At 37.4% G+C, this 25,445-nt stretch overlaps 1 protein-coding gene across 8 annotated transcripts in view; it reads left to right on the top strand.

The window, feature by feature from the left end:
* OXR1 (oxidation resistance 1) overlaps nt 1–23,118 on the top strand; it is a 260,194-nt gene extending 237,076 nt beyond the window's left edge. For 5 of the 8 annotated variants that reach the window (XM_056482982.1, XM_056482983.1, XM_056482981.1 and 2 more), the window contains 6 exons: nt 8,357–8,437; nt 11,534–11,659; nt 13,835–13,987; nt 19,595–19,690; nt 20,278–20,351; nt 21,095–23,118. In XM_056482982.1, coding sequence (XP_056338957.1) covers nt 8,357–8,437; nt 11,534–11,659; nt 13,835–13,987; nt 19,595–19,690; nt 20,278–20,351; nt 21,095–21,230 — 666 coding nt within the window. In that variant the 3' untranslated portion in view covers nt 21,231–23,118. The remainder of the gene's footprint in view (nt 1–8,356; nt 8,438–11,533; nt 11,660–13,834; nt 13,988–19,594; nt 19,691–20,277; nt 20,352–21,094) is intronic. The other 3 variants (XM_056482986.1, XM_056482984.1, XM_056482988.1) reach the window with 1 other exon arrangement.
* The last annotated feature ends 2,327 nt before the right edge of the window (nt 23,119–25,445 follow it).

The raw sequence follows: 25,445 nt of genomic DNA, 5'->3' as shown, positions 1-25,445 counted from the left end.
GAGATACAATACCTAAATGAACTGAAATGTTATTCTACCATACTCTGTAGCAGTGTAAAAAATATCTGAAGTTCCGTTTACAAAGAATGTCTTTTTTGTCATGTGTCTAGATACGTGGATAAATGCACAGATATTTATAAAAGTAATAGTATCCCTTGTTAGAATAGTTTCCCTTAGGACCGATACTGAACTTTAGGGAGAGTCTAACTATGTTATAAAAACAATACTTTATCAGCTTTTAAGACAGCTTGAACTAATGACTGTGAGAATAAGGATCAACTTTGTTATGAGAGAGGCAGAGAACAGATTATTTTAACATGTAAAAAGTCAAATTGGAAAAAGGTACAGAAGTATCTATGGATGGGGATATTTTTAAAATGTTGCTATGTCGATAAGACAAGCTCTATTCTTGAAGTTGGTTTTTTTTTTTCTTCAATGACTGTTCATAAACCTAACGTGCAAGTGTAATCCTTTTACAGAAAGGAAGGAGTATTGGTATAATTATTTCTGTTATTCAAGACCAGTGGAAAGAATATTAAGGAGACTGACAGCATATAAAGTGTACAGGTTTCTGACTGAATCTCATTAATGTTTGTTCTGAATTTGAAGAAAGGCTCATCTGAATAAAGTAACAGTTGCTGGGCGAATTAAGTGATACAATAAAAATGCTACATTGAAGCAACTGAGTTGCCCCAGATTATTTACATGAAAGGCCTTTGTTACTTTCCTGATAATACTGTTAATTTGAGCTCAGCCTTGAAAGAGTTTGGTAGTTTCCCATGGTAAGAAATCAAAATTTTGGTGACTAATTGTTGTATTATGCTCTCCCTTTAAAAAGCCGGTAATGTCAGCCTCCCATGTTTTAGTAAATGTTTGGTATTTACTGCCTCTCTTTATTTTATGGCAATACAAGAGATGCCAGTAAGTTTCTAGAATGTCAAAAATGCAAGCAATGGTTCTTCCTATTAAAGCATTTCAGACAAAAGACATCAGACAATGCAAGGGAACAAAAGGTGGATTGCCGTCTTTGGGAATGCTTGTCTGTGCTTTGCACAGTTTGGATAGGCAGCATAGCCAAAGGGGACGAAACCAGTGAAAACTGATCTTGGCTTTTATCTTCAAGTTATTAGCATACAAACAGAATTAAAATGTTGGTTTTCATAGCTTGAATTGTTTGAGACTTGCACAGCTTCTGATGCTTTGAGTTACTGGTTAACTTTATTTGGTAAACTAATGCATGTATTTCTTTGGCAATTATGAAGGCATAATAATAGGGGCTTACATGTGAAAGATGAGAATTTAGTACTTCTCTGTGGATGCCAGAATTGCAAGGTTGCATCAATTCAGTAATACTACTGAAATATTTTAAAATCAGTTTTCCATATTTAGTTTTTAGAGTAATAGAGTGAACTCGTGATATAATTTCAGTAATAAAAAAGCAGAATGAAATCCAGTGCTTTCTTACACAGCTCACTTAGCTTAGGACCTTTCCTTGATGACAGATACCGGTTGTCCCAGGTAATTTGAGGGTTTATGCATCATGTTTATGCTTTTGCCATGACTGTCCAGAACAAGTCCAGAGGAGGGCCAGTAAATTGATCCAAGGGCTGTGTTTTGGTATCATCTGGACACTTCTGCTATGAAGACAGGCTGAGAGAATGGGGCTGTTCAGCCTGGAGGAGAGAAGGCTCTGGGGATATCTTAGTATGGCACCTTGTGGAGCCTACAGGGGCTCAGCTCTCAGAGCCTACAGCTCTCTTGTAAGAGAGCTGGAGGGGCACTTTTCACAAGGGTATGTTGTGATAGGACAAAGGGGAATGGCCTTAATCTGCAGGAGGAAAGGTCTAGATTAGATACTATGAAGAAATTCTTCTCTCTGAGGGTGGTGAGGCACTGGACTAGAGTTCTTAGAGAACTTGTGGAATTTCTATTCCTGGAAGTTTTTCAAGGCCAGGCTGGATGGGGCTTTGAGTAACCTGGTATGCTGGAAGGTTCCCCCACCATGATGGGGGGGAGAGGTTGGAGCTGTATGATCTGTAAGGTCTGTTCCAACCTGAAATATTTAATGATTATAGTTCTTCCATTGAATTATTGGGTGTTATATTGTTTACATTTTTAATAAGTATGAAATGTTAATCTACTTCGACAAAGAGTAGCGGAGGAGTTTTTGAAAAGGTTGATTAGAAGTTAAAAAAAGCAAATGAATAATAAAGGCTTACATTTTTCCTGCATGTTTTTAATGATCTGTGGAATCTGAAGTTGATCCTTAATTGACTTCTTTTCTGCTGAAAGCAAGAGATAAACATTTTCATACTGGGCTGTTATTACTTCTAAGCCTGTTTAATGTTTTTTTGTCATACTTGAGAGTATCTTTGCAGGGCAGTATCAGAACTGAGATGTAGCCTTGCTCAGTCTGCCTTGTCCTGTAATGGTAGCTTGAGCTCAAGCACCAGGTGCTGTGGTTTCAGCATCTGAACCTCTCTGGTTTCTCTGCTCGCAAGTGCTGAAACTTCCTTGAACAGTTTTGCAAGGGAGCTGGGTTTTATTGGTCATGTTGCTACAAATCTTTTTTTATTTGGACAAAATGAATAAAGTTGTCTGGTCTGCCTCTTTAAGAAAATTACCTTCTTAAATCTAATTCTTAGCTCTTTGCACAAATATCCTAAACTGTTTAATGTTTTGCATGTTAAGTTTAGTTATCTTGCTGGCATTATCATATCTCTCGTATGAGTGTTTTCTCATATATTGAAAAAAACAGCTTGTTATTAAGGTGTACAGGCTTGATGTAACACTGTGCACTTCTGGCTTTGACTGCATTCTTTTCAAGTTCATTTATTCTGGTTATTGCCGATTCTTCAGTTTGTCTTCAGTGTATGTTAATTACAGCTTGGTACAGTTGCTATGGGCTTAGAGCACTTTAAGGTAGATATTTAACAGCTCATTCTGCAAAGCTGTGGGGACAATATTGGTCACAGGGAGACTGCTGCTGTCATGTGAGCTACTCAGCATTTCTGTCCCTGCGCTGGAAAACACCCTGGTGTGCACAACAGTTTGGAGAGGGACAGCTTTAAAAATACTGAGAGAAAGAACCATGGTGACAGTCAAACCAGGGAACTGCTACCATTCTATGGTCCTTCTCTGCATAAAATGGCCAGCTGTCATGCCTACCCGTCCTTGTCACCCGTAGAGTGACAGGGAGCAGAATTGACTGAAAACCACACAAAACAGAAAATGAATAGCTTTGCAGCCACATGCTTTAAAAATGAATCAAATTAGATTGATCTTAAGGTTTGAGTTCTTTTAAAATTATACTTTACAAGTGTTTATCTGGTGTGGTATACCCCATGAATTAATGCATTTTTAATTTAATCAGTATGTCCCAAATAATCATATTTGATGCGATGGAGCAGACTGCTTCTTCAATATCATCTTCTCTCCAGCAGTCTAATATTTTTGGGAGGAAACTAAATTAGTCTGAAAAATAAAGTTAGTGTTTTTTCTTAAAATATTCATAGCAGCATTCAGTTCACATAGGAATCTTTTTATTGGAACGTATTCTAAAATAACTTTGTAAGTTAAAACTGCATTGGGGATTTTTTTCTTCAATTAAATGTCCTGCAATATTTTCAAATCTCAAGAATTGAATTCAAGTTCATGAAGTTTACAGTTCATCTGAGTTTACACCTGTGCATTAAGATTCAAAGAAAAATTCAGTTCAGTTTGTGTTCTTTCTTAATACTTGTTTTTTATTTCCTATTCTGTATTTGTAATGAGGTTATAGATAACTTACATTTGAAAGCCATTTCTGCCGTTAAGCTTTATCTGTTCTTAACTTCCAGAAGCACTGTTCAGCTCTGATAAGACCCTCCCATTCTCAGAGGAGACAGCTTCAGCTACTTGTTAGCTCTGAATGTTCAGCTGTGTTTGTTTTGAGGGCAGCAATGAAAGCTCCTCCCTGTTAGCAAACAGGCATGGGGGGGGCAATGTGGTGAGGGAGGGAGGGGGGAGAGTGATACTTGTGGCTTTGTTAAACTGAGCAATCCCTCACTGGTTTAAAAAAACTTTTTACATCTGCCTATAGCAGGATGATATGACCAGTGGCTGAAAGGGGCTATTAAACATTAAAAAAACATTAACTACATTTTCATGGGTGTTATTGAATGACAAGAAATGTTCCATATTTGGAATTTTGTCTTCAGTTTCATTCACTAGAAGTGGCCATCATGGCTTGTAAAAGTTAGGTACTTTTGACTTAACTTTAGGAAAAAACAAAGTTTAGAAACATGAATTTCTCCAAGAGGAGAATCCTTGGCTTCTTGATTGTTTGAATCATTAGTATGCAAACTCTCAACTTACTGCATTAAATATTAAAACCGTTGGGTGTTTTGCTAAGTGATTAACTCACATATACATGGTGTGGAGAGTCAAAGGTTAAAGAGTCATGCTATGAGTCATACATTTCATCCCATGTATTTTCACCAATGCTGCCAATATGAATACAGTGGGCATATTAGATCTCTAAGGGTATATTCCATCTCTTTCCAATCTTGGAATCATGGAATAAGCAGAGTTGGAAAGGACCCACAAAGATCATTGAGTCCAACTCCCTGCCCTGCACACACCATCCCCAAAAGTCATACCATGTGCCTGAGAACATTGTCCAAGCACTTTTTGAACTGTGTCAGGAGTGGTCTTGTGACCATTTCTCTGGGAGCAGTTCCAGTATCCAACCACCTTCTGATGTCCCCTTTTTCCAATATCCAAACTAAACCTCCCCTGACACAGCTTCAGGCCATTCCCTGGGTCCTGTCCCTGCTCACCACAGAGCAGGGGTCAGTCCTGCCCCTCCTCTTCCCTCATGAGGAAGCTGTAACTGCAGTGATGTCTCTGCTCAATGTCCTTTTCTCCAGGCTGAGCAGACCAAGTGACCTCAGCCTCTCCTCACTGAGCTTTCCCTGGAGACCCTTCAGCATCTTTGTTGCTCTCCCTTGGACATTGTCCAATAGTTTTCTGTCTTGTGTCACCAAAGCCACCCCCAGCACTGGAGGTGAGGCTGCCCCAGCTCAGAGCAGAGCAGGACAATCCCTCCCTTGCCTGGCTGGTGATGCTGTGCCTGATGCCTCCCAGGTCAGGGCTGGCCCTCCTGGCTGCCAGGGCACTGCTGACTTGTATCCAACTTCCATGGACCAGAGCCCCCAGGGCCCTTTCCCTGGCACTGCTCTCCAGCATCTCATTCCCCAGGCTGTACCTACATCCTGGTTGTTGTATCCCAGGAGCAGAATCCAGCACTGTCCTTTGTTGAACTGCATATGGTTGGTGGTTGCCCAGTCCTTTGATTTGCTGAGGTCTCTCTGCAGGGCCTCTCTGCCTTCAGGGGAGTCAGCAGCTCCTCCCATTGCTGTATCACCTGCAGTAGACAGTTTCAAGTCCTTAAGCAGAACCCTTTTTGCCCTGAAGTACACTAACAATGCAGGCTACTCATGTTACTTGTTTTGCTCTATTCCAACCAGTGCCCAGATTAATCTTAAGAGGTTTAGCTGTTTTTTTATTTTTTTACATTCTTTTGAAAGCAGAAAACAACTAGAGAAGGAACAGTGTCCTTCAGAAACATTTCCCAATCCTTAAAAACTAGCTTTGGTTATCCAGGAAACTGGATGCTGATATGCCATAGTGAAGAGAGCATAGTAAATAAAGGACAGAGCAAACTCATAGAGGTAGGCCTCCACCTAATTACTTCAATGGAAGAATTTCATTACAGAGAAGCATTTTGTACTGAAAAGTTCAGTATCATGAATAGGAGTCTGCATCTACCTCTTATTAATGAAATGTCTTGCTTTCTAGGTATTTCTTATACTGTATAGAAGACTGTTCTGTGTTTGAGAATCGAAGTTCAATGTAGAATAAGGTGGAAGTAGATCCTTGAAAGACAGCTGATGGGGGCAGGAAGTAGGGCAGGAGATAGAAGAAAACATGGTTTATTTGGCTTGGTGAAGTAGACTAGAAGATTAATCGGACTACAAGGGAGGAACATGAGGAAATCTTGATGGAAGAAGAAATAATATAAGCACACTATGAATTGAACCAGGCTCTAAGGAAGAATAAAGTTCTAACATTACTACTAACATTTCAAAACAGTAATTTTGAGTCTGGCAGTGACAAAATGCTCTCTGTTTGCAAGATATATCTCAATTCCTCAATGAAGTTGAAGGTAGTTGCTAGTAAGCTGAGATATGTGACTTCAAGGTTCTGTAGCTTATTTAATCAAGCAGTACATAGTCCTTTCCACTGCAATGCAAGAATAAAGCATGTTGGCCTAAACCAAAGGCATTATATAGAAGGCCAAGTGCTGCATCTACATGGTTGAAGTATCTTAACATAATAATTTGAAGCCTAGTTCAGTGATGAGTGGATAAACTTGAGTGTCTTATGGTTTACTCACAGAACTTAGTACAAACTGTATATTTAGTATGGAGTGTATACTTAAAATAAGCTCTTGGTTTGAGAGTGTGGGTTCTTTTCCTTTAATTTTCCTGTGGCTAGTTTGACATTCTATGACATGCTATTTATGATGTTTGTCATTGCATACCTATGGTCTGCTACTGTGCAGGCTTTTGTTCTCAAAACAAATGGAATGTGACAGTTTGCAACAGGTTTAGCATGCCAAGAAGCTATTATATTGTATACACTTGGATAGGTATTCATGTCTCTCTCAAGCAAGAAAAATAAGGCATTGCCATGGCCTATGAAAAGGTCAGCCTCTGAGTTAAAAAGCTGATAAGCAATTCACAGATGCAAGATAAATATGCATTTGAGAGGTTGAAGACAAGATGGCAGTGCCCAAAAAGCTGTTTACATTTCCACCATGTGAAACAACAACTATATAGTGTTGTCAGGGATTTTGATTTTTTTTTTTTTCAAGAATCTCCCTGAGTTACCATACATTTATAGCCTATTTTAAGTTACCTACTGCATCACATGTGGTAGGGTGTATCTTAAAGAAGCAATAAGGCTAAAGGGTCCTTACATTACTGCTTTTCAGGCTTATGTTCATAAGTTGCTGCTGTGAACAGTGTAAATTTGCAATGAAGTAATAGCAAATAAAAGGATAAAACTACACTGTCACGTGTTTGAGTGGAATTCTGTTAAAGCTTTATATATAGCTTTTTGAGTCTGAGAATGCACAAACCAATAATACAATTTACAATAATATTCGTGACCTGTTTTAAGAGAACAGTAGAAAATAATGGAAACAAATCAAGTGTTAGTAATTACAGATTATTCAGTAATAAAGCTGGATGTCACAAGTGTTCCTTTTTCCTTGCCTTGCAGTTGCATGGGGTAGAGTGAACCATCGCTGCTCAAGAGCCAGTCATGCATGACTGTGGGCTCTGTACTCAGGACAGTGGCGAGTATCTGGCCAAACCCCTTGTAGTAGGGACAGGTAGATGGGGAGCTGCTGGACTTGTGGTTGTCTTCCTTTGCACTGTGGTAGGCTCTAGAAGTTTTTAATATGCTCTTACTACATGGGACATCCATTTAATCTCTCCACCAGCTGTTTTAAGATGCTTTCATACCAATGATGATTTTGAGTTGTTCTCAAAATCACATTATTTGCTCTAGTTACATCAAAATGACTGTTGTAGTCCTTTAGTCAGCTTGTTGCACCAGAGCAGCATGTTCCAGAGCTTTCTGACTAAAGACTTTCTGGCCGTACACCTCCTGCCAAAGTGGAGATGCCATTTGAAGTGAATGTGTTGACAGATGAGCAACTCCAGAAGCTTTGGAGGGGAATAGAAAGTCCAGGATAAAGAAATTGTTGGGTGGTATTGGGATGTTATTAAACTGTGGTCCTGCTACATTGTCTTTATCTTCACTGCCAGACACGAGTTAGAGCTTACTGAGAAGCCTGAGATTTGCTTCTAGTCTTCATCTAGGAAAGCAAACCAGGTTCACGGGGTTCATTAATCTGAGTGTAAAGAATGTTGGAGAGGACCTTGGGCTGAAGAGTTTGGGTGAAGGCATGTAACTCAGATTGACTTTTTATTTAGCATCCTGATACTGGAAACTTTATGCACTCCTATATCAGTTCTTTATTCATCCTAGATCAGTGAGATATCTGACTGTTAGTGCCCGTAGTGTTTATTGTTTATTTTGTAATCTTGCTGTGTTGACTCATATGTCTAAAATCACCTACATTGTGCACTGTCCTTGCAGAAACAAAAACATCTTTTGGCCCTTCTTGTTTGTCGTCATTGCGCATTTTCCCTTCATTACTCTCCTCCAGTTTTTTCTTTCATACCTTTTTACTTTTCTTCAACTGTCAGTGGAATTATTGTCTTCCTGTCTCCATATTCAGGTAGTGTCAGTGGCTGAGTATCACCGCAGGATCGATGCTCTAAATAGCGAAGAACTGCGCACACTCTGCAGACGTCTCCAGGTGCCCTCTTCAGTAGTTTAAACCCCATCTCCAGATACTAAAACATCTTTCTTTGTAGTGTCTTGGATCAGGGCAAGTCCTGCACTCAGTGGGTTTGTCTTGTCTACAGCACTACAAGGATCCAGCAGAAAATTCCTTTGTTTTGGATGTATTTAATTGTGCAATTCTATGATGGAGTCAGTAATTTTATGATGGAATTACTACTTCCACCTTTTTCACATGGGAATTTTCTGTTAGAATTTGAGAATTTGTTCTCAGTACTGCTTGACTTGCAGTGTTGTGTTTTAACTTCTACTTTAGACTGGTGTGTTGTGTTAGAAGCTTCCCTAAAAATAATGCAAAACAGGTGAAGAATTCAAAACCTTGTTGCATGGGTGTTTAATTTTATATAGGAATCTTTCATCAAGAATCTCACAGTACATGGCAAGTATGATGCTTCACAACTTCTCTAAATTAGGTAAGTATTTTTCCCATTATAAAAGCAGGTAACTGAGGCAGTTCAGCATGGCAAAGGTCATACACACACACACAAAACAGTACTCTGAAATCAGTTTGGATTTTTGAAGGTCTGTGGATATGGATTGAAACTGATATTTGCATTCTCTTTAGGTGTTCTGCAGTTTTTTGAGAGTTACAAAATTGTTAGCTGCTGTGCACAGCATACACGCCTTACTGGTGGAAAGCATAGCTTAGGTTTACTTAGAGGCATTGAGTATTTTGTTTTTCTCTAGTACTTGGCTGCTGAAAATTTAAAATTTTTTTTGTTTTTTTTTTTTTTTTTTTAATTTAATCTTGGCTTTTTTAATATAGTACTTAATTACACATAAGCAAACATTTTCTTAGCTCTGATATTTCTGTTTGTTTAATAATCAGTAATAAATCACTTTAAAATGTTTTGTAAGTAGTACAATTACATAGATCAATAATGAGCATGAACCTTGAACCCGAAAGCTGCACTGTTATAGGAGAGTCAGAAATCTTGCCCAAAAAAACAAAGTTATTCCTGCTTGAGAACAGAACTAATTTGTTTTTGGCAAGTGGTGGTAGAGAATCCCTGTGTTAATATTCTGGAAGTGTAGGAGTTCTTTCCAAATACCTTTCACCTCATATACTCAAACTCAAGGTTTAGGGATGTGATAGGCTGCAGCTTATAAACTCTGCTCTGAGGCCATTTGAGAGTTATGGTCTCAAGTGTGGTGTAGACTATGACATTTACCAGTTGTGGAAGCCCCTGGAATCTGACTGTCAGTCAGTCTGCTCTCTCCAACTTTGGTGGGAGATAAATACAAAAATTTTGAAGCTGGAGTGCTTTCTTTCAGATTCTTTTGAACGGATACTCTTTAATTGCTTCTACAAAGCAGTGTTCTTCCTAGAAGAAAACTGCTTTATGTTAATAATAAAAAGAAAGGAAAAAGATCCACCCAAAACAATACCCCAATCCCCAAAAACTGTAAACCATGAAACTCAGTTCCCCACACCACTTGAATCCAAATTATTCAACCATATATATATATCAAGATCATCATGTTTTTCATGGTGGTCTTTAATCAGAATTAAAGAATAACAAGGGAAGAAACTTTCTGCTCTACAGTTGAACAATGCTGAACATCTCTGGAGCTGAAGCAGTAATATGATGGATGAAAAGCATTTAAGGTGGAAAATACTTGGACTATGAAATAACATTTGAGAGAGAGCTCTCTGTAAAGCAACTTGCAAGTCATCTTTTTGTACATGAAAAGAAAATTATCTATATGGGTAATTTCATTTTTTGTGGTGGTACAGAAGTTAGTGCTTAGTCTATGTTGTAAGTTCTTATTACCTTCCATTGAAAAAAGGAAATCTTCAGCTTTTTTTCTTGCTTGATACTCAATTTAAGCACACTTTTTCTTGGGTTTGGAATTAATTGTTATTGAGTTACTGTATGAATATACTTTGATATGTTGACTTTATAAGCCTATTTTTAAATAGCAAAAGTTTGTGATTGGAACTTTTTTCGTAGCTCTTGAGAGAGATGAGAGGTTCTTTTTTTTTTTTTTTTCTCAAATGGCTGTATTTTTTAAAATATTCCTATCTGTATTTCAGAATTTTTCTTTGATTTGGTGCTTTTTTTTTTAATAACTAAGGAAGTTCACAAAAGCTTGGCAAAGTTTTCCATGGTGGTGTGAAATATTGCAGTTGTATCCTGTATGTTTAAAGTATGAGGGATGTGGCAAACTGGATTTGGTGGGTATTTTCCTGAAATTTTCAGGATTCAGGTTTTCATTTGGACAGTCTGGCTTTTAGTAAAACTTAAGATTTGTTTTTTCTCTCAACATTTTAGTAAGTCTTGCTGCAGTGGCTTATCTTACGAACTTCCTCACTTTGTCCTACTGCTCTGTCAAATTTCACTGTTCCTAGTGAGTTTTAAATGTCCCTGCAGCTGAATTTGTAGATGGAAATCGTTTTGGATCACAGCTATTCTAGTTATCAAGACATGGCACTTTAACTTGGAAGTGCCATTGAGTGTTGACTTGGGTAAGAAGCTGTTGTGAGCTACATCTGATGAGGAATTTTGTGGCCTCTGCTATCTCCATTCAGTAGGGTAGATATGTAGGTAAGGTATTTTAAATTACTGCAGGATCCTTCTGCATAGTGCATCTTTGCCAGACCTCAGTGCTCACTATGCAACTTAAGTGTTATTGCTGCTTTTCCACCCCACCCTCTCAATTCTTTCTTCTTTGATTCCTGTAAGTACTTCAGCAGATCACCTTATGAAGCAGCACTATTCCTAAGGCTCTATTCAAATGGCTTGCTCAAAATATATAGCAGCAGTCTTCCCAGATGTCCACTGAATATCTGAAAAATTTAAGTACTCTGCACACACAGTTGTTGTCTTAGCATAATACCATAGCTGCTTCTGAGTAGGTGTCTCTGTAAGTTGTTACATAGTTGTGTACCAGTTTGCTATTGGAAATCTCGGTCAAATCAAATCTATTGGATTTCTAAACTTCCAAGGGATTTGCATAATTGATAACTGCATGACTTGAAACTTGTGAAGTTTTATCGTGTCTGCTGATAGGATGGCATATACTTATTTTCTTGCTTTTCTTTTCATAGATAACAACAAGAGAAGATACCAATTCAAAACAGGCAACAAATATCAAAACAGACCTGGAGCCTGAAGCATTCCGGCCAAATCTTAGTGATCCAAGTGAATTACTACAGCCAGAACAAATTGAAAAGGTATGGACTTAGATACATCATTTTTTATTCTTGCACATTAATTTATCACGAGTGCTGTGACTGTAGTGTTAAACACATCAGTAAGAAGACCTTTTGTGATATGAAATAGAAGAAAATAAACTGCATATATGAGAAAAGATGGCTAAGACCACCGAGTCTAGCTGTTACCTCAGCACTGCCAAGTCCACCACTAAACCTTTACCTAAATGCCACATCTTATGCCTCGTTTAAATATTTCAACAAGGATGATAACTCAGCCACTTCCCTGGTTACCCTGTTCCAATGCTTGACAGCTCTTTTGCTGAAGAAATTGTTCCTAAGGTTCAATCCAGACTTCTAGTAGCTCAACTTGAGGACATTTTCTCTTCTCTTGTTTTGGGAGAAAAGACTGACTGTTACAACCTACTTTCAGGTAGTTGTAGAGAGTGATGAGTTCCCTCAGAGCCTCCTTTTCCCCAGGTTTAGCCCCAGCTCCCTCAGTCTTCTCCAGACCCTTCACAAAGTTCACTGCCCTTCTTTGGACACATGCCAGCATCTCAATGTTTTTCTTTTAGTGAGGGGCCCAGAACAGTACATGGTACTCAAGGTGTGGCCTCACCAGTGCTCAGTACAGGAGAACAAGTCATGATTCCATTTTTGGCCACCTGGAGACATGCTGTCTCATGTGCAGCTGGCTGTCAAGCAGCACCCTTAGGTCCTTTTCCTCTTTCCAGCTGCTTTTCTCCCAGTCTGCAGTGTTACAGGAACTTTTTGTGACACAAGTTAGGACCTGGCACTTAGCCTTATTGAACCTTGTACTGTTGGCCATGGTCCATCAATCCAGCCTGTCCAGATCTCTCTGCAGAGCCTCCATGCCCTCCAGCAGGTCGACACTTTTGCCAAGCTTGGTGTAATCTGCAGACTGAGGATGTGCTTTATCCCCTCACCCAGCTCGCTAGTTAAAGACATTAAACAGAACTGGCCCTAGTACTGAGCCCTGGGAACAGCACAAGTCACTGACCACAGAGTGGATTTAACTCCATTCACCACCACTCTCTGGGCCTGATCATCCAGCCAGTTTTTTTACCCAGCAAACAGTTTCTGTCCAAGCCATGAGCAGCCAGTTTCTCCAGGAGAGTGCTGTGGGAAATGGTGTCAGAGGCTTTACTGAAGTCCAGGTGGAGAATATTCACAGCCTTTCCCTCATCCACTGAGCATCCAAGTCAACTTGTCATAGAGAAAATTAGGTTTGCCAAGCAGGACCTACCAGTCATGAACCTACCCTGGCTGGGCCTGATCCTAGGTTTTCTTGCACATGCTGTTAGATGGCACGCAAGGTGACCTGTTTCATGACCTTCCCAGGCACTGAGATCTGACAGGCCTGTAGCTCCTGGTATTCTTCCAACAGCCCATCTTATAAATGGGTACCACATATGCTAACTGTGATGTCCCCAGTTATCCTGGAATAGTGGTAAACAGTGGGAAGTGGCCCAGTGAGCATAACTGCCAGCTCTGTTTCTTTGGATGGATCCCATCTGGCACCATAGACATGTGTGTGTCTAAGTGTTGAAGCAGAGCACAATTCATAGATAAAATACTGCTTTTTTAAAAAAATCCTGATTTTGAATAGAATACACCATGTATTCAGACAGACTCTTACCTGTCTTTGCCTTGCTTTCATTCTTTCTTGAAAATATAAGTGAAAACGCTGCAGTTCTTGCTTTCCAGTCCAAGGTGATTTCATAACAAATATGTTAATTGAAGTTTGGACTAAGAAGCACAAGAACAGGGCAACAAGCAGCATTTACACTTCAGCTTGCTACCTGCTGACTTCTATGATCTACTTACTCAATACTAAGACATTGGTGGGACATGAAATACTGTTATGCGAGAATAATTATATGGATAAACCTTTTTTGAGACCTTAACAAACACATGTTCTTTAGTTGATAAGTCATTCTTGTGTAGGTCACTAGTAGAGGAAGGAAAAGAAACCTACTTGAGTGACCAAAAGTAGAAAGTGTACATGTTCTTAGTATAAGTATACATAAGTATACTTATATAAGTATACATAGTTCTTAGATTTTAAGGCCAAGTAAAAACGGTTGAACAGAACATAATCTGCTTTCATTTACATGTAATACATTCTTAAATATGAAACATATTAAATAAAGTTTGTAATTTTCTTGTTAATAGCTCACAAAGTCTCTTCCACCACGGACTATTGGGTATCCATGGACTCTTGTCTACAGTACTGCAAAGCATGGCATGAGCTTGAAGACCTTGTATCGGACAATGATGGGCTTAGACACACCTGTGCTGCTGGTTATCAAAGACAGTGATGGACAGGTAGGAAAATATTTGTATGGCAATAGGGGACCCATCAAGAAAAATGTTTGAGCAGTATGAAGGAGTGGCTGATGCTTCAATCCATCATTGGTGATAAAACTGTATGTATCAAGCAAGTAAAAATTTTCTGTACCAAGCAGATTTTTTCCTTAGAAATGTGTTTTGCTCTTAAGCAGTCGACCAACATACTACATGTCTAGGAAATATTTTAATGGTATAAGTTAGCTGGTGTAGTGCAAGAGTCTGGTAATATCCAATTAATCAATTTAATTTAAGTTTTTTTATACACTTAAGGAACTATACACAAGAAATACAGTCTCTAAAACTTCCCTATACTGGAAGGTCTTGTTGAGTTGGAATGTTGTTAGCTGTGTCTAGGGCTTCAGTATATTCTGTAGCTGCAGCCAACATCTTTCAAGACCTGTACTACCTTTGTTACATTATTAACTTGTTCTTTGAGCTTCTGTGGTTGTGCTCTGTTTTTCTTTGACTGGGTTATGAATTTCAGGAAGTGGCTCACATCTCACCATTTGAATAGCAAACATCCTCTCTTGAATAATCTAGTAACAGGTGAACACTGCAGGCAGTATGAAACTTCTTGATACTTTTTCTGCAACTTCTGTGTTTGTTTGTGGAAGCATGTTATGCTGTCATGAAAAAATTGCCAGAACCACCGTTAAAAAGAACACTACTGTAGCATTCAGGTCACTTACCTCTCCCAGTTTGCTAACTGCAGTTTTTATTTTCAGGAAGCATGGTCTCTCTCTTCAGTAAATGAAGGGAATCTTTTTCTTATTCAAGTCACATTATTTTTTCGTTGTTTCCTACCCCAGGGATCCCTTAAAAAGGAAAATCCCCTCTAACTCTTCATTAGTAGCATACTCTTTCACAGAAGTTCTTTAAAAAGACTTTTTTTTTCATTTACCTGTTAATATTGAAGACAAATCTATTGAAAAAACTTGATGTTGCAGCATACTCATCAGTCTCATAAATGTACTTAGGTGACTTCTCTAATTCACTTATTAGCTTCTCAAGATAAATTAGTAAGATATACCTGCTTCCTAGTACCTGATTATCTCTCCCAGAAAAAGATGTCCTTTTTCTCATGGGCCTGTCTTGGCACTGCTATGATGTACTATCTGTTGCTGAAGGAATTCATTCATGCACTTTCTGTGTATTAACATCTTGGCTTGAATGTTCAAAAAGTGTCACAGTTGCCCTTTCAAAACATGGAGTTCATAGATACATCAATTTTTTTTTTTTTTTTTTTTTTGGTGGAACAAACTTTGGTGAATCTCAGCTTGCAGCCTTATACCTAGGAATATGTATAAAAGCATGTCTTGGAATTCTGGGTCAAATAGTCACTGAACTGAGTTTTCAAGCATATGCCAAATCTTACCTAGGTTCCATACAAGGGTGAGGGAAATCCATGTCTATTCAGTGAGCAGCATATATGGAAGGAGTGGCTCAGATGAGTTTTACATGCTCAATCCTTCACCAATGTAAGCTCTGTCTCATTTTAATAATGAAAAATGTCTGCATTTGACAGCAGACAATTAATTTGCACTATCTGTTCAAAATACTTGTAAATTCAGTGCATTGTCTTTCCATGCAAGGAACTAGAGTCATGAAAAATAAGACAATAGTGACCAGCTATGCTCCTCAATAATTACTATGGGTAATTAATTTATTTGTAAAGCTACTGATTCTTTTGGAAGAGCTTAATTTATTTTTAATGTCTTGTATCTTCCTGGCAGATAGTCCTTTCAAACTACTTTTCATAACTGAAATGGACTCTTAAGTACTTTATAGGATAACGTGTCCAGGAATAGTTCATTAGGAGTATACTAAGATAAATACTGTATATGCCCTCCAAAAATGTGTTTTGAGAGACCAGATGGTTAGTCATACCTTACACTCCAAGATCACTGCCTGTTTTCTGAGATTCTAGTTTAGAGCAGATCCTAAATGAGATTCAGCCATTTTGAAAAATGACAGAATTATGACCAGATAGTTTCTTGATGTTTTCTGAGCTTACCTGCTCAGTCCTCTTTGGTATTCATTGTTCTGCTCGCTCTGTATCTTCAATGTTTATAAAAGATACTGGAATTGTCGTATCCTTGGTTGAGGCACTTTTCTTTTAAATTAGAATGAATTTCTTTCCTGGTCTGCTTCCCTTGAGGTATGTTTCTTTTTTGCCTGTGTTTATGAGGACTGCTTTTTTATTATGTTGATAATAGGTTGAGTAAGGAACAAGTGTACCTTGTAACATTTCATAATGTTCCTTTACAGGCTGCTAAGCCTCACCCTACTGCATTTTTTTTTCAAAACCCTTTTCCAATCCTGCTTTCTTTTTCATATCAATTAACAATTTTATTTTAATGGCTGTTCAAAAAAAAAACAACAAAAACCTAAATGAACAAAAGAAAAAACTGAGCAAAACCACTGAACTTCTGCAAACTTTGTGTGAAAGCTGAGCAATGTCTAGTTGGAATTTGGAATCTAAAGCCACCTAAATTGCCTGCTCCAGTCAATTCTAGGAGATTCTTTAATAAAAGTGTCCATGAAATTGATAGTTGTGTCATTACAATTGCTATAGATTGTCCATCTACTGGTATGTGCTTCTTTTAGTGAACCCCAAGAGCCATTTGAAAAGAAATTACTACTTCATTCCTGAACATGTGTCGCTAAATAAGTGATGGTCTAGAAATGGGATTAATGCAGTTAACTACCTCAAGGACTGTCTAGTTTTATAAAAAGTTATTCTTCCAATTATATGCACTGCAGGTGAGACATGGGACCTAGGACATAGGAATTTTAGTTATCCACCCTAACAACTAGCCACAAAAATCAGATCTCATTGAAAAATCCTAGGGACAGCACTTCTCAAGAACTAAAATAACTGTTGGGAAGCAAATTGCACTTCTGTAAAGCCTTATTCTTTTATTATTGCTTTAGCAAAGAGGTGATCTTTCAAGACTCAGCTTGAAGCATATAGGACATAGAGGAATTGTCAAATCCTGATTCCTAAGGGCATCCTGGACAAAACTGAGTCAACCTAATAGCTTCAGAATCACTCCTCCATTAGGGAATTGTATGGGATACAATTGTATTGTATGGGAGATATCTGAGGTTCTTAATAGCTTTATTTATTCCATAATTAGAAAGAAAGCTTCAAAGTCTCTAAAGTAAATTACGTAAGGCTTTCTACGTGGTTAGAATGTATTAGTTTTGTGTTTTGCTGGGTGTACAGATAACATCCCTGAGAGGATCAAAGACAAACACTGGAATAAGTGTTGTGTGAAAAGTTTACACCTGTGTAGAGGCTGAACTGAGGTAGTTTAGGTTTGACAAAGCTGTTTGTTACTTTAACATAAGGTTAATTCCTCTCAAGGAATGTCCGTTGGTAATGAAATCTTACTTTTATCTTTTTTACTTATATTTATTTACTAGATGTAGTGGATATTATCTGAAGGCATGTCATAGCTACCTGAATGTAGCTTAGCTACCAGAACTGCTATGGAGTTAAAGAATGACTTGAGCCCTTAAAAGAAGTTAGGATACAGTGACTCAAATACAGCACTGAGAAATAATTGCAGGGCTTCCCATTGCTTGAAAATATGCTTGTAGTTATTTAAATATGGAATATCATGTATTTCAGCAGCCCATTTTGTTATATTCATTGATGAAACTAAATTTGAATTCAGTACGAATTTTTATGCTAAAAAATGTTCTATTTAAGTTCACTTATCTGCATATGCTAAGTCGAGTATAAGGTCTGACAAAATGTTTGACAGAGAAAAGTCAACAGCCAGTTTTCTGAAGCCTAGTCTACAGACCCAGATGCTTGAAATAACAAAAAGGTAAAAGTGTCATCTGTCCTGCTTTTTAGAGTTTACATGTGCAAAGACAGTGTGAAATAGGCATAAATTACTGCAGCAATTATAAGTTCTTTCTGTCTTATCTTTAAATTCTAACCTTAACTATTACATTTAGAAGAACTACAGTTAGTAAAGATCAGCTAAACATTAAATATGGTCTTGAAGTTCAAATTCCCATGAGTCCATCTAACTAATGAGCCCATCTAAGTAATGGGCTAAAAAAAGAGAAGCATAAAAACCTGTAGGTATTGATAACATTAGGGACTCATCTCAAGCTTTGAAATAAAAGTATATAGGGGAAAAGAAGGCATCTTCTGGAAACAAGCAGGAAAACATGCAATTCATTTATTTTGTCCTGATTTCCACAATAGCAAAAATATAGTAGTTTCTTTCTGTCTTAACATGTTCTTGACATTGAAATCATGGAATAATAAAGAAATATATTCCTGGTGTTGGATCCTAGAATGAAATAAACACCTCTGCAAAAAAAGTTTGGGCCAGTTTTTCTGTGAACTGCATGGAAACATGCATCTCAATTCATGGATCTTCATGGATCTTACACTGGATTTGCTCTTTAACAGTTTATCTGAATCTGATACAGATACCTGAAAAATGAGCACCTTTAGCTGACTCTGAAACTTCATTTCATCCCCTTGTCAAGTGAGTTTAAAAGTTGTTCCAGAGAATCAGATTTTTAGATTGTAAGCATTGGTCACATACATGTTTAAAGGTAATACTTTCCACTGTTGTAAAGGGACATTTTACATGAGTAAAGTAACTTGTCAGTATAGTGGCATTTTGTTCTTAAGAAAGGTAATATAAAGGAATAAAGTAGTAGCAATATGAGGAAGTTTCTGTAAGTACTGAGACTAAAGAAATTTTGGTATATAAGTCCTACTTCTTGTCTGCTCTCTAGCAGTGGAGTCAAAGCAGTGACTTCTCAAATGTACAGTACTACCTGCATAAAATTAGTTGTTATCTGTTGTGCATACTTTTTAAAAATTAATAAGAGTTTATTGCAAGAGAATAATTCTTGAATTCATCAAAATGTAAGCACATGCTGGCTCATGTCCAACTTTTCATCCATAAGAATCCCTAAGTTCCTCTTCTCAGTGACTTCATCTCCAAGTCTGTAATTAAGTTGGAGATTGACCAGGTACAGAACCTTGCACTTGGATTTGCTGAACTTCATGAGGTTCACACAGGCCAAGTTCTCAAGTTTGTCCAGGTCCCTCTGGATGGCATCCTGTCCTTCTGTTAAAATCCATCTCTGTTGTAAGACGGGGTAACCAGCATTTACCTGGTATCTGGACTGGAATAAATAAATTGTGTGGAAGATATCTCAGCTTCACCTAGGAACTTGCTGAAAATAGCCTAGTGAAGAGAAATAGGAGTTATGTAAGAAGGACCTTTTATTCTGAAATTTTAAATATATATACATTGTTTTTGAGAGTTTCCAGAGTTTAGTTTTTATCCATTAGATTTTCTTTTTTCTTACTGTGCTCACTTACTATTGAGGAAGAGTGCACTTACTTTCTGTTGTACCACAAAGCACCGTACATATCTCAGTGCACTCAGAACAGTGAAATTCATGGTGTGAATTTCAAATTGACAGTATTTAAAACCTGATTTATTGTTAATTATCATTATCATTTATCATTAGAGATTCTTGAGTTCTGTGTAGTTTCTCTGAAGTTTTTCTTGCTGTCACGTATTTTTGCTACAGGTTTTTGGTGCACTAGCATCTGAACCATTTAAAGTGAGCGACGGCTTTTATGGCACTGGGGAGACCTTTATGTTCACTTTTTCTCCAGATTTTGAGGTAAGTAGTAATGACTTTATATGCTTTTGCCCCCTGCCCCACCACTACCCCAAGTTCATGATTTTAAAATACTCAAGGGATAAATCTAGCTGTAAGTCTGAAAAATGTTACATGTTGGCCCAAAAAAAAAGTCATCACATTATTTTTTTTGTGGAATCTTTAAGTGTATGGTGAATTAGTAGTGTTTGCATGCTGAACAGCACATTCAACCTGACTCTTTAATTGTAATGATGATTTTTTTCTACTGTTTAAATTCTTTCAGGTGTCTGTCTGAAAACTCACAAACTACATCCTTTTTAGGGGCATATCACTTAATCTAAGCATATTTTCTCAGTATTTTTCATTGTGTAGGAGTTTCGGTGTTCGAAGATGACCTAGTTTGAATGGTCTTATTTTAATTAGCGTAAAACCTCAGAGAATTTTTGTCTGCAGCTATCTGTTTCCTGAATTCTGTGTCAACTTCATTAAACTGGCCTCTAGCCACCCATAGTCTGTCTTTACTGATGGTTGGTTTCCCTTCTGCCCAAATGAAAAGTTCAGATATTTTTACTTGCTAGTCTGTTTTGGTTTTTTTTCTTTTCCCTTAGGTTTTTAAATGGACTGGAGACAACATGTTCTTCATTAAAGGAGACATGGACTCTCTTGCTTTTGGTGGAGGAGGGTAAGTTACAATTAGAATCTGTTAAAAATATTTGTCTGGACACCTTTGAAAAGAAAAATTGGAATGGTCTTCAGTTTGATATCTCAGGACTTAACAATTACCAGCCAAGAAACTTTAGCATGTCAGGTGTTCAGCTTCTAATGCTGACAAAATTTAAACAGGAGGTTTGTCTTACACATAGTGTGGCATAAAGTTTCAGCCCTGCAAAGTTATGATGCCTTCCATGCTTGACTTGCAAGTGTGTCTTCCTGTATTCAAAAGATATGATTGTGGAAGGATGTAAAAGTGAAAATTGCGTGTAGCTAGAAAAGGCCTGAATTGAACCTGAACCATCACAAAACATGCCAGGGTCTCCAGAAATCACACATCTTGTCCTGATTTTTTCCTGCCCATGCAGGTGCATATGCTTCTGGAAAGTTTTCCTTATTTCTTATCAGCATTCTCTTTAGATATAAAAGTGCTATTTGTTGTCTCTGTAAATAAAATGGAAGAGGCTGAAAACCGAGGAATTCTAGTTAGCTTATTTCAGAATGTCTGCAAAAGAGATATTCCCAAATTAATAATAAATAGTAAAAAAAAAATTAAATCCTTGTAGCATAAATTTATTAACAGCAGTGAGGTACTTGTGTTAAAAAGTAATTATTTAGTTCCTTCTCATTTCTAAATTTTGAATGAAAAATACATTGATAGATTCAATGCTTACTCCCTCAGTCTTTTGCTGTAATATGTTGTCTGTCTTGCAGAGGAGAGTTTGCTCTTTGGCTTGATGGTGATCTCTACCATGGAAGAAGTCATTCATGTAAAACGTTTGGGAATCACACACTTTCTAAGCGAGAAGACTTCACTATTCAAGACATAGAAATATGGGCTTTTGAATAAGTATTTCACTATTTCTACAGGTTATTGTCCCAAACCTGACATGAATCAGTGCAGCTTAAAAATCCCTAGGAGCAATATAATGTATTTTACTTATCTGGGTTTTTTTGGGGTTTTTTTTCTAATTTTTCAGTGTGGCCATTAGTTATTATTTTTAAATAGCAGAAGTTTTTTCATGCTCTTGCATCTGTAATATACTGTCATACTTTTTCTAAGCTATAGACTCTTTTACAAAATATTGACCTTGTGGACTAAAAATTAACATTAGTTACTTTGAGCCTTGTGGCCTGCAAAATTTTCTTATCCATATTACAGTTGCCTCCCAGGTTTCCCACACACACCTTTCCTGCAATCCTGCTAGGGGGCTGCTTCATTGAATATAGCTTATTATTTTTGTATTCAAATTATGTCTATGAATGAAGTTGCCCTCTGTGAACCTCTGAGAAAGCTGCGTGTGGGTATTTGGCAGCAGCACTGCAGAGATTGGTCCAGACCAATGATGGGTTATTCAAATGGTGCCACAAATGGGTGAGAAGCTGAGCATTCCTCCTTAACACATCCCAGTACACACGTGGTGAAGTTAGAAGATATCCAAAGTCAACAGTGCCACTTGTCTTGTTTCTTGTTCATGTGTAGGAAAAAGTCAGTTAATATGTGTTGTAGCTGCATGCTGATTGTATTTAAAGAGTGTTTTGCACATGCTGTTAATGATCCGCAGGTTTGGGACAAATACTGACAATATTGAGCTAAGTGGCAAAGACTACAAAATAGCAAGTGAATGTAAAAATATGATAGTTCCAAAAACTTAAAAGGCTAAAGCAAGCAAAACTCAGTGAACAATTTGTAGCTATAGTAGGGCATTAAAAGTACAGAAACAGATGCATCTTTCTTCAACATAAGGTGTCAGATATATACTGTTATACTGTTGTAGCCGTGTAGCACATCAGCTCCAAGAATATAGCTTATTCCTGTCCAAAGAAAAAGATTATTTGTGATGTTTTTGAGTGGGTCTATGTTGTAAATTTACAATTAGCACCAGCTCTGATTAAAATGACATCATGTATCATAGGTAGACAATATTGTAATTCAGTAGACTTGTGGAATATGCAAACTTACTGTCATGTGACCTCAAAAAATAAATGACAGGCTAGAATACAGTTCCAGTAGCTCTTGTCCACTTTTGTAGAAAACTTGATAAGCCATTGTGGCAATAACAGCTCAACAAAAATGTTAGTTTCAAAGCTTTTATTCTATGTTCTGCAAAAAAAAACAAAACAAAAAAGAACAAAAAAATTGCTGTTAAGTGTGACAGTGACTGACTTTGTGCTGAAATTTCAGCTATTTCAGACAAACATTGTATATTTTCTTGTAAATTAATGTTTAAAGTAGTTTTGTTATTATAGAAAAGTGTTGATTGACGGGTTGCTTATAGCACTTTAAATTATTCTAGAAATGGAATAAAAGCCAAATGGGTTGGCTTACATAGATGTAGTTGTATATTTCAAAACATTTACATTTCTGGAAAGTTTAAAAAAAAACAACTTATTTGAAGACAGCTTACTGCTATGGTAACAAGAAAGGGCAGATGTTTCATCTATAATATGCTAATGCTCAATATGAATAGAAAAACAGGGCTTTGTTTCCTGTCTCTATGTATATCTCTTTATCCTTATTAGAACTTAGTACAATGTGTAGAGTAAATGTTTACAAAATAAGGAACTGTAAATAAATTGAAATGGCTTTTCTCCCCTTTGGTCTTCCACAGCAGTATTATTGTCTTTGTGGAGTTACAACTGATTATTACAACAAAAAAAAATCCTGTAATGGATTTCAAGTACTATAAGCTCACAGTGATGTATAGCAAATAAACCTAAATATATGTAAAAATAAACTTGAGTTGGAGTTTTTTTTAGAAGGTAGAGTTCATGTAGAAACACAAATGCCATTTTTTGCTGTTCATTTAACAACTGAATGTAGAGGATCCATTTTCTCATCTTTTTTGGCATTTCTGAGGCTTTTCAAAGCCCAATAGGAAGCAATGGGTATGAAGTATGTTGCCTTCAACCATTTTGAAGAGGAAGAGGGGAAAGGTCTCAGATCATCCTTCCTGACAAAATCATTAATTCAACTACATAGTCTCTATCCTAAGCTCATACGGCAAATAAAGCATATTTTAGTTTTTTAGAGGGTGGTGTGAAAAATTTTATAAAAAATTATACTTTGAAGAATTAAATGAAAGCTCACAAAAATCTTCAGTAGCTGAATGTTTCCAAGTATTGGACCAGTTTTGGAAAAGCAAATAGTAATCAAAGTAGAAATCAAAAAAGGGATAATGTTTAGTAAGCAGTACAGTAGCAATAATGCTTGTAAAATCCTAAATTAGTTAAGGAAAAAAAGGACATTGATTTAAAGCATAAGTGACTGTGGCCACACTTGGTGAAGCAACTGGTTGTGTAAGGGATCTGTAGAAAGTAGCGTTTGTTTCAGCAAGACCAGGAATTTTATAACCAGGGATGTAGTTAATTTCTGTATGACACACATAAAAGGCACTGTCTTGATGTCCCTTCTGCCTTCAGTTCATTATCCTTTTCCTGCAGTCGAATTCCTTTCCATCTTCCCAGCAAGGTTTGTTTCTGTGATTGTGAAGCGTTGGGGTTTGACATTTGCTGAAGACTCATGAAACCCATTATCTGGAGTTTACTGCCAGGATGGATTCACTGAGTAACTTGATGTTTTATTTGGGTCCCTGGGACCCAAATATGGGGTTCTTCAAGTATGATCTTCTGGCTCTAAATCCTGTCTCTGTTAGTTACTGCTCTTGTGTAATCTGCAGAAAGATCATAATTTATGACATTCTGCTTGTCCTGGCATCTTCCTGGCATCACCTGTTTATATTGCATTAGAGTTATTTTTTGGTACAGAAATTAGAATGTCTGCATAAAATTTGCTCTTGAAAGATGAGTAAGAATGTTGACTATTCCTTCAGCTTCAAATAAAAAAAAAATAATTATCTTGTACTCTTCATCCAGTATTTGAATCTTAAATCTCATTTTTATGTTCTCCCTTCATAAAAGAGCAGATGTCACCACAGTATTTCACTGTTGTCACTGCAGCTTGGAGCTCAATTAAGGGAACAAACCTCCTCTTTCTCCTCTTAAGAGTACTACATTGCTGCTGCAATGATAGAGCTACACTGTGCTTCTGGAGGAGAGAGAGGAATTGTCCAGCTGAGGGAATGGTGTACACTTTTTCTTGTATATGCAAACCAAGTGCAAGCCTGTCCTGCTGGCTGTCTCACTGCAGAAGTTCCGGTGCCAGCTTTGCTTTCTGCTGTCCTGCTTGCCTTACAAGCTTTGTAATCATAGTTTGTTTTCTCTGGTGATAATTACACTGCTGATAGTACATATGCTGTTGAGTGCTAAACTGCTTTGTGCCCTGAGGTGTCAGCAGTGGCTCCAGTTGAGATTTTGGGGCATAGCAGCTGGAATGGCTGTGAGAGGAAGGCTTGCCAGTATCTCTTCTGTGATTGAACATTTCACCATGAATAGTATCCTCTTCACTACAGCTAATTTTATTTCAGTTGCCTTCCCCTGTTTTAAAAATGAGCTATATTACTGAACTTGGCTGTACAGAAACATTTGTAAAGCAGGAATTATTACTGTGGAGGACGGAGCTGATTTCTGCTGGGTGGGACACATGTTCAGTGAACCTTCAGCTCACTTCAAGCCACTGCAGCAACTGTGGTAAGACTTGGAAAAATACAAAGATGTACAAGTCAAATGTATTTCTTCTGATACAAGTTCCATGCTGTCACTTCAGCTTGATAGATGTATTGAAATATGAAAAATGTATGCAAGTTGCTGCAGAAGAAGATACAATTTTTTCACTAGCAAGGATGTGCAAAAGCAACACTAGCTTCAGACAGGAGAGTGCAGGAGCTCTGTTTCAATAAAACATGGAAACATGAAAACATAAAAGAAAATTGGGAGTGAATACAGTATTTAAAAAAGTAATGTGCAACTATAAGCTACCATGAGAGTAGCTGAGAGTTGCTTATTGTGTCAAAGGTGATGGGTTTTATTTTCAAAGCAAGTTAGAACTAGGAAAGAGGTCTTTTATAAAAATTTACAGACTACTGTACTTTAACCAAGCAGGTTTTTGGCCTTTATCGTCTTTCTGCTTAGAATATTTAAATTTGGCAGAAGTTGCGCTTGTTTC

Source organism: Oenanthe melanoleuca, chromosome 2 (assembly GCF_029582105.1).
Source record: "Oenanthe melanoleuca isolate GR-GAL-2019-014 chromosome 2, OMel1.0, whole genome shotgun sequence".
Lineage (NCBI taxonomy): Eukaryota > Metazoa > Chordata > Aves > Passeriformes > Muscicapidae > Oenanthe > Oenanthe melanoleuca.
This window is presented reverse-complemented; position numbering and strand designations above follow the sequence as displayed.